We start from the raw sequence: 10451 nt of genomic DNA on the forward strand, positions 1-10451 counted from the left end.
AAGCCAAACGGCTGAAAAGCCAGAGTATGTGTGGCAAAGGGTCAGCAGCGGACTGTGGGCGTCATCTGTGACTAATGACACTGGTTGGCGGGACAGATGTGAACTCCAGATAGTCTGTTTGTAAACTAGCTTAACTCTGAGAGGATCAGTCGTTTGACCTTACGAGGACAAATCACAGATCACTTGTAAGTCTCCAGAAATAAGAAAGATAAAACCATGACAGTGTGTACGCCGCTGTTAACGGGAGACAAGATGTGACAAGAAGCTTCAGCCCTACGACCTCTACCACGTCTGAGATTACAATAAGTTCCAAAGGTCAGAAAGGTTGTAAATAATAAACATTGTGCAGCGTTGACTCTTATTTCGGAGGTAATTTCCACATTAATTGGCTTTAAACCGATGTAATAACAAACCTAATCTGGGTATATGTCTCTCTGGAATGATGTTGTTCTTGCAAGCACATAAAGTGCTCTTATAATAATAACGTTATAGGAAATTCTGCTTTAATCTGATGAATTGGGCAGAACAAGCTCTGCCCCACACAATGAACTGTAGTAGTCAAACTGTACATAGCAACAATCTGTATCCACTAGGTGGCAGTCACGCTACAACTATCACAGAGCAGTAAGTTTGCATTTTGTGTAGTTCAGGGTGGCTTCATTCACCCCTCCATCTTTAACACTATTATCAAATGTGTGACTGTGGGTGAAGGTCCACAAGGGCCTACAGAGGCGCTTCAATCCAGCCACCTTCTGGGAACAAGCTTCCTTCTTCACCTGCAGTGAAAATAAGATATGCGCTCAGTTTTCCTTAACGTGGATATTTGAGTATGAATCAGTTCTAATAAACAATCAGCCTTGTTCGACTGCCAGCTGCTGTTTTGAGTCTTTTTCATTGGAATCCACCTTCATCCAAGATTTTTTTTTTTTTTTTTAAATGTAATTTCCTTCCCTGGCTCAGCTGAAATGACCCAAGCATCTGTTGTTGATAGACACCAGTTGTTCTCATAAAAGAAAACAATGCCTTGATCTAAACTAAAAGCTGTAGTTGAACCTGTTTGCATTGTGTGTGGCTGCACAAGGGTAGAAATTCGAGCAATATTTCATTTAAGTTGTTTTTTTTTTCTACAGAAAAAGAAGAGAACAGTGAGGCAGGCGACAAATAACAAAACATTGCCTGCATCTCCATATGCTTCCCTTCACATTTAGGAGTATGATTAACAAAAACAGGGAGATATATGGCAAGAGGATACATACGTGTGAATTTGTATGCCTATCTATTCAGGTTTGTAACTTTAACATAGATTCAGATCGAATAAATTGTGTTTGTATATAGTTGGGTTCAAGTTTTATTCTTTTTTTATGAACAAAGATAAAAATGTTTGATGTTTCTTCAACAGATGCTTCAATCATAAATACATAATTCACATAAAAGAAAATCTAGTCTTTCCTTACTTGAAATAAAAAGGGATAAAAAGTTGTTCATCACACAAAATAATCACAGATTTTATGTCAGGGGTTCGCCGGTTTGGATGTTAGTGTTCATGTACAAATACACAAATTGTCATTCTGTGAATCTACAAATTTAATGCGTTGTAACACTACAATTGAAGGGATATACAACAATAAAGACTACCGCTGTCCTCCGAGTTTCTGTTTTACAATCGTCTTGCTCACATGTAAGTCTACATTTATTTTATTGAGCAGCTGTGTCTCTGTTGGGCTCCTCTGAATCATCAGACTGTCTGATTTTGTTGTTGTTGTTGTTGTGTTTTTTGGGCCATTTGCCAAGCAGAACTGCTGCTGGGCAAATGGAGTCCATAAACATGACGAAATGATGAGCTCCTCTTGGCCAGCAGACCACACACTGCAACACCTGCTACCAGTGTTCCTGAAAATCACCATTTAATTACAGTTAATGAAGTTCCTACTTTATTACCTGTTGGGGGGGAAACAAGTTATATATATAAATCATAAAGTTGTAGTTGCAGTAATTTTTCAGTTTCTCTCAGATGGACCTGGTTTTCTGGGGTTTACACAGCTGTATTATTATAGTGTTCTTTAAGAGCAATTGGAGTGAAATCAGTAGCATTGTTCCCTCACAGCAGGAAGGGTGAGGATTTGAGTCCAGGTTAGCCTTTTCTGTGACTTTTATCAGGGGAGTCCAGCATTTAAAGTTGATTAGTGACTAAATTTCCTTGTATGTGTGGTAAAACTGTATTTGTATTTTCTTCGCTATAAAATCTAAAAGGGCAGTGTGGCAGAGAGGTGATGATTAAGCCCCTGATGGGAATCAGGTGTGCTGCCTCGCCTCTCTGCCCATAGACGAGCTGGAGTGAACAGACATGTAAACGAGTCTGAAAGAGGCAGCAGTGCTTGGTGTGTGTTTTAATTTAATGGCATAAAGAAGAGTTAACTGGAATCCTGACTCCGTGCCTCTGTGGGTGAGCCCGACGGTGGCTGTCACAGGCTATAATAAAAGTTTCGTTTGTCACATTGTCACTACAAAGAAATAACCTAACAAACACAAATTCCCTTAGTTTTGGTGCATTTTGTTGGCACTTCCAATTGAACACGTTTGGTGCTTTTATGGAGAAAAACCAAAATCCACGAGCGCAATAAGATCATGTGAAGCGCTCATGCCATGTACTTCTGAAAGCAATGTGCTGCGTTAATGGATGTAACTAACTATTTAGAAAAACAAACCGACTGCATTAAGTACAATCCGCACGAACTCGTGTAGCAAAAGCATTAAACACACCTGCGACTGAAGAGTTTCATCTTTTTGTCCTCATGTTGATTTCTTTGGATTAAACGAGTTTGTGACGTCATCTCTTCACCTGCAGGAGCCAAGACCTGGTGTCGGCTCTGGACGCCGATTGGTCAGACGCTTACTGTCAATCTTTGCAGTCGCACAAAGATTGGACCTGCATTTAAAAACGCCATGGATTTAAAGTTGTATTTTTTATTTTTATTTAAATGTTTTATTTTTTTGTTTATATTTGAATGAAAAAAAAAAATATATATATATATATATATATATATATATATATATATATATATATATATATATATATATATATATATATATATATATATATATATATATATATATATTCTCACTCAGAAAAGCCTTTAATTGATGTTTTCTGTCTGAAGGAGACGTTACTTCACACCTCAATAACCTCAGATGTGTCCACCCACATAATGTCTGTGGGGAGGCTTCATGCAACAAACAGCACGTCTGTACCAACAAACTCAGGACTACAGAGAGACACTGCAGAAAGCTATTGTATACATTTAAGTAAAAAGAAAATCTACACTAGTAAAGTTGTCATGGGTAGATATATGATGTTTATTTGGAGTACAAACAAAAAGAAAATACCAAGAGTATTCTTAGAAAAAGACAAAAACTTGACTTGAGTTAAAGACTTTACCACACTAGGAAATAAATAAGTTGTTAACTATACATTTCTTATCGATAAAAACAAGTTAGTCAGTTCCTTGCACACACATATCTATTTTCATTAACTCACGCATGGTTACTGCAGTAAATAGGTATTTGTTAAGAGTTATGCTTGTAAAAGAACAAAAAGAATTAGATGTGACTGATAAACAGATGTTGAGAGGCATTTCATTGATGATACAGAAACAGGATCAAGTAATGCCACTAAAAACCCATCATTCAAAACATTTTCCGCTGCAACACCACAACTCATACGCAATGACACCAATCTTCCTCTCCTGTAAATGTCTTTCCCTTCATGTCCTAAATGATTTGCCTTTTCTTCTTCCTCTCTTTCCTCTATTTATTTCTTTGTCTCTTCGATCTGCTCCACTTCGCTGGATTCATCCACCACCTTCCCGTTGACCATCGTCTGAGTCACCACCTTCACGATCTTCCTGGTGCGGACGTCAGGCTCCTCTGCACAGAAAGTATAGAGAGAGTGGTAAAAGATGATAAACCAGTGAAGTCTCACTGTATCATTTGTTTTTTTTAGAACAACTAAAAGTATTCCAAAACTTCCTCCTTTCCTTTCGTGTTGTCAAGAGACAATGAAAGAACACTTTTCAGTTTATTGCTGCAACAGTGTAAACAAGTTAAATTATAGAGATAAATGTCTCCCCCTTCGTGAGACGCTTTAGGAGCCAAGCAGTTAATGGTGTTTGCATTCTTTCGCAAAACTGTCATTATTCCTGGACGTCTTGAGTGTGTCAAACAATGTATGTGTCTATCTGTCTCACCAGTATAGTAAACTCAAGATAAATCAATGATTCAAACCCGAATCCAGCTATTGTGCAGCAGAAGTTAGGTAAACATTTGCGAACAATCATCATAAATCCTCTCATTCATCATTAGTGATTCTTTACCTCTCAGACGTTTCTCTGTGTAATGTAATGAGTGAACACGTATTTATGGTGTTATGTAATGCTGGGAAAGGAGGAGAAGTATGGATTTTTCTTCGATTGGTCAAAGACTCACTTTTTGGTGGAGGGAGAACTTCTTTGACTCTGATGGACAGAAAAAAAAAACAGAGTTTTCCTGAAATCATCTGAAAACAAGACCAACACATTGACAGGAACAATTTCAATTATTTTAAAGAGAACATGTTTTGCTCTCACAATGTTCCTCGTTTGATTTTTCACTACAGATTTTTTTTAGGAATTTAAATTAATCTCCATTACACTTAAAATACACACAGTTATAAAATGTAAGTTGTACGTGCCTGTTTTTTTTGTTTTTTTTTAATAAATTAAGGCACAATGCTGGAAAAACCCATCCCTCTGACCCCCAGATTTGACCTGTTATTTTATCCCTCTTAAGTTCTCTAGCGCCCCCAAGAGGAGGTCTGGCCCCGCATTTTGAGAACCTGTCCCTATAATTTAGGGCTGTAAATTCTATTTCCTTGTAACATGTAGTATCGGATAGTGGCAACAGTCATTATGAACGTTTCCGTTCTTTGCAAAATGCTCTCTGTAAAGCAACAATTCGGTTTAACTAATAAACTAATTGGAACCTGGTTGACTAAAATACTGAGGATGAACTGTTTAAAAGCTGTAGTACATAGTTTATTATGTGTCTTATATTATCTTTCTTATCTGTAGGGACGTAAAAAAAAAAAAAAACCTTTGGTTGCTCAAACAATACAGTAATGTGTTTTGCAGCTTTGACTGATGCAAAACAAAAAGTCCACACATAAAACCTCACCAATGTAGTATGCACATTTTAGGATTAAAGAGACTGTAGTATATGCTTTGCCAAATTCGACAGAAAACATTACTAACAAAGTAGAGGTATTTTTTCTTTAATATATATATAGAAAATTGCGTAATAACTTGTGCTTCTTGTCCTTTGTCACTTGTTTCAGATAAAGACATTGTGGTTGAAAGCTGATCAAAGGCATTAACATTAATCATTTTTCTGATGTTGGTTTTTACCTGAGCTACATAATTGAATTCAACTTTGCTTCTGTATTGTTATTATTAATGCTCACGTTTCCTCTCCCTCCAGCAGGCGCCTGTAGGTGGCGATCTCCATTTCCAGGTTCTGTTTGATGCGGAGGAGCTGCTCGTAGTCGGTCTTGGTGCGCTGCATGTCCAGCCTGAGCTGCGAGAGGTCGTCCTCCAGGTGGCTCAGGGTGGCCTGCAGTCGCTCCATCTCAGACGAATACTTCTGACCAGCCTCACCCAGGTTCAGCTCCAGAGCTGCTATCTGATGAGAAAAGGGAGAAAAAAAAAAAAAAAAAAAATGACCAACAGCTATGATATGATCTCATAAATCCACCATGGATATGATCACAGTCTGCCAGATATCTGACACATACTTTCATCAGACGTACTGCTCTATAACTGTTCAAGTAAGATAATCTCCCAGGTTGGCCGGTGATAAAACTTTTCAGCCTCTTCACATTTCCTCAGAAGACGTTTGCCGGCAGAGATCAAACCGCAAGAATGTCCCCTGCTTCTAAAATTGCTTCCCGAACCATTATCAACAAACACCTGCCAACTGACGAGGCCTCGTCAGCACAAAGCAAACATTCGCCGCTCAGACACGATTACACATCTCACCACCAAAACCCATCCCCATGCTATTTAGCAACTGAATCCTGGATGTCCTTGCTTGACTTGTCGACACAGGAGGACATATTTTCTGTCAACACAAGATTACATGAAAGAAAAATAAGATTTCATTCGCCCCCCCCCAAATGATGTGATCCTGTTGCAATCTGAACCCCTGTAAGTATCTTCCCTGTTGTTTGCTAAATAATCACTGTTTTTGAAAGGGATTTGTCACAGTATCTAGAATTCCTTGTGGTTTTATGAAACATGTATTTTTAATCCTATGTTTTTCATGTTCGCAATGTTTCTACAGCATATCATGCGTTGCACCTTGTTTGGACTCCAAATTGATGATTTTGATACCGAAACTCAAGCTCCAGAAAGTTTATGTTGATAACGTCTTCTCAAATGACTTCCATCCCGGAGACGTAGCAACTCACCTGTTTGTGCAGACTCTCCAGCTCCACCTCCAGGGTCTGCAGGAAGCGCTGCCTCTCAGTCAGCTCTCCCTGGGCTCCCCTCAGAGCCTCGTTGCTCTCTTTCACCTCATTCTGCACCGTCTCCAGCTGGACAGCACGCAAACACTCTCAGTCATGGCATAAACCGTAAATGAGACATTGAAGATGTTTGTCGTCTCACCTTCTTTCGGTACCACTGCTCAGCCTGCTCCTTGTTCTTCTTCACAATCCCCTCATACTGGGAGCGTAGATCAGAAAGAATGGTGCCCAGCTCCGGCCCGGTGGCGGAGTCCACTTCCACGTTCACCTCATCTCTGGCGATGCGGGACTTCATTTGCTCGAGTTCCTGCAGGGATATGAGTCAAGCCAAGTTCATGTCTTCAAGAAACCGTCCCAGTTACATTGTGTATCGAATGTCACATCTAATCAAAGTGGATTGGAAGTTGTCGTGTGTTTTAACATCTGTGTAAACAGGCAGCATGTGGAACCACGGACGAGCCGGTGAATCCTACACCGCGGCAAGGCAGAGAGGATGTGACGGCATTTTCATTATTTAGACGTTCTTCATAAATACTTGAAGGGACGGAGCTCACCTTACCCCCTGGCCTTTCAGCTCTCGTCCACACATGGCACACATGGCCACTCAGGCAGCCTCACTGGATCTCTTTCACTCTTTACCCTCTCACATTTTAATTATATTAGGCTGAAACTCAGTGTTTGAAACACAATGAAAAGCAGGAGCATATAGATCTAGGGGGTGGATTTATAGAAAGGTATATAAAAAAAGAAATGTGTCATAGGATGCAAGGATATAGGGTGTAATTAGAAGTAATTGGTTGTCTTTTCTAAACACATTAATATAAAAGGATATATTTTATGTTCATGCTTGTTTTATAATCCATCCATTCAACTGGACAACTGGACATGCTTGGAGTTTTGTATTTCGCCACATTTGACCAGTTCTTCACCAGAGCTGATGAAGTCAAGTTGTATCTGTGATATAACCAGACAAACTAGACTGTTTATTCTGGTTTTCCCAGCAATAATATAGAGACAAAATGTATAAAGAGATTTTAGTTTTCCCTGGCCAATGTACAGTCGACGACATGGATTAAAAAAAAAAAACGAGAATAAAGGCATGAACAGACGTATAATGAGCCAATGAAAAGAAACTTGATCGTATCGATTCAGTTTGATGTTTAGTATCAATTGTGTAACAAATCTTTTATAAAAATATGTAGGATTCATACTTATAGGCCCCACACAGTTATACCAATCATACAATTGCTCTTTTATACTACAACAAGAGTAAAAGGGAGCTGTGTTTACTTCAGTATGAGGCAGTAAGTGTATCTTTATCTTTCCCTTAGAGGACACCTTGAATCAGCTGATTTCACACAAAGAGCAGGTTTTAGCAACCAGATCCACCTGCTCCTTTTGTCCCCAGTAACCAGATGACCACCGCTCTTTATAGCCTCCCTCTCTTCACACATCCTTTTCTGTCGACCCGGGCTCTAAATAAACACTTACTGAGTTGACCAAAGTGGGTCAGGCTGGTCTCAAACAAGTTGCTATTAGTGGGGGGAAGTTGGTGAGTATGAACAAGGGGGGCCCAAATGAAAGTGAGACGACACAAATGTCAAGTCCTGCCGGTAGAAAAATGAGGTGCCGGAACAAGGGCCTTGTGGCTGAGAGAGAGAGAGAGAGAGAGGGAAGAGAGAGAGAGAGAGAGAGAGAGAGAGAGAGAGAGAGAGAGAGAGAGAGAGAGAGAGAGAGAGAGAGAGAGAGAGAGAGAGAGAGAGAGAGAGATGTGGTGAAAACAAATGTACCTCTTCGTGGTTTCTCTTCAGGAAATACAGCTCCTCTTTCAGACTGTCCAAGTCTCCCCTCAGAGAAGAGATGATCTGCTCGTGATCCGTCTTGGCCTTTTTCAGGGCAACGCAGTCTCGCTCCACAGACTGACACATCACCATTTCAGTCTCCCACCTCAGGAAGAGGAGATGAAGTAGCATTAAACATCTCAATATTCTTATGTATGTTCGTGCTGTGCACGTGGGGTTTTTCGTCTGCCTCGTCACAGTCGATACATACAGTTAAGCGGTGACTCTGAAATGACCTGCATGTCTGGGTGTGAATGTGGGTGATTGTCTCTTTGTGTTTGTGCTGTGACGGACGAGAGAGAAAACCTGACTTTAACCATAGTAAGCTGGGACCGGCTCCAACAGCCTGCGATGCCAGACTGGATCAGTCAGGATTGAAGATATAATGGATGATTAACACGTACAAAGAAACGTTTACATACACGAAGTTCAGCACACGACTTCTGTTCACATAATATTCATTATTCAAAATATTTGAAGTGTCTTTGCATCCAGGTGAACAGATATGTTAAACTAATACATTTATGATGTAAAGTGTTTTAAGAGATAACTGAAGAATTTTACATTAACAGTTATGTAGAATTTTTTTTAACTGCAGGAAGCAAGTACAATGAGCTGAAAGCATGAGTTCTTTGTTTTACGTTACATGCATGACATGCACTCATGGCCACTGTGTAATCATTAAACACTCACTTGATTCTGAAGTCATCGGCCGCCAGTTTAGCATTATCAATCTCTAACATGAGCCGAGCATTTTCCAAGGTCTTCTTCCTCACCTGACAAACATTACCAAGAGTGAATTGCAGCAGATATTCAGCAATCATTCATGTTTCTACTCAATTCTATATTAAATCTTTCGTCTACATTTGATTATTTACACATTCTCTCATGGGTTGTATTAATAGTGGACGGTGGACTTGTTAAAGATTAGACAAATATGCATGCATTTGAATTGCATGCACAATTAAGCAGCACATTCCAGCTCCTTTAAACTGTAACTATTCCCGTCTGAAGAAGAAAGAATAATGACAAACTTCTCCTTGCAAACTTGAGCTTCAGGTGTGTGAAAGGCATGATAGCATTTGCACGCTTTTGTTCATGTAAAATAGTTATATTCAAAGTTCTCATCGCCTTGAGTGTTGCTCATCAAATGTTTGCTTCATTCCTACATGGCATGTGCCCTCTTCATACCAACCTCCTGCTCAACAGCATGAGCTTGGGCCATCATGGAATCGAGGTCATGACCTTTGGGAATGCGGTCCAGCATCAGCTGCTTAATTTTCATCTCCAGGTCGGCATTGGAGCGCTCCAGCGAGTGCACCTGGGGGACAAACCCAAAAGGAGGGAAGGAGCTCAATTACCAAATGTTTCAGCACTTTGATCGGCGCACCGTTTCGTTGGCTGCTTTCCCAACAGCGGTGGTTCTGTGCTCTGCAGCAGACCTTGTCCAGGTAGTTGGCCAGACGAGAGTTGAGGCTCTGCATGGCTTCTTTTTCGTTGGCGCTGTTGCCATGCAGTCCATTGAGCGGGAGGCTGATCGGCCCGTTGAGATCCTGGCTGATGGAGGCTGAGCGGCTCAGAGGGCTGGCTGCGGCGAAGGAGACGGAAGCCCGGGAGCGAGCTCTGCCGGTGTCCATCAGGGAGCGGCTGGAGAAGGAGGGCTGGCGGTTGATAGAGAAACTTCTCACTGAGATACTGGAGGCCATGATGGATGGCTGCGGAGGTAAATAGTAATGGACAGGCTTTTAATGAACATATACCCAGAAACAGATCGGTCACAAATGGCACATCTCTCAAAAGATCCATCTCACTGAAGAGGAAACGAATGAACGTTCAAATTACAGACGTCATAACAAAAGACCGCTTGACTTGTGGCAGTTATTTAAAGATATAGTGTTACATGAGATCTGGTTTTGGAAACGCTCTTCTGTGGCCCTTAAGCAAATGTGCTTTATAATAGCGTTGGGTCCGACTTTAATGGGAATACAAGTAGGGTCTTAAATCCAAAACCACTGATCGCCGCCTGAAAATGATGAAAGGAGCCTTTCAATGGG

General features: G+C 40.5%; 1 protein-coding gene across 1 annotated transcript; it reads right to left on the reverse strand.

Moving 5' to 3' along the window:
- Positions 1–3793: 3793 nt before the first annotated feature.
- LOC308140108 (keratin, type I cytoskeletal 18) lies at positions 3794–10103 on the reverse strand (the record flags this gene model as incomplete). The annotated part of the gene is made up of 9 exons (XM_080509779.1): positions 3794–3924; positions 4483–4511; positions 5495–5712; positions 6500–6625; positions 6699–6863; positions 8347–8503; positions 9091–9173; positions 9593–9718; positions 9840–10103. 9 exons carry the CDS (start codon positions 10101–10103, stop codon positions 3809–3811), a joined length of 1284 nt encoding a protein of 427 aa, XP_080365905.1. The 3' UTR covers positions 3794–3808.
- Between the last annotated feature and the right edge of the window lie 348 nt (positions 10104–10451).

This window comes from Blennius ocellaris (assembly GCF_963422515.1).
Source record: "Blennius ocellaris genome assembly, chromosome: 15".
NCBI classification, from domain to species: Eukaryota; Metazoa; Chordata; class Actinopteri; order Blenniiformes; family Blenniidae; genus Blennius; species Blennius ocellaris.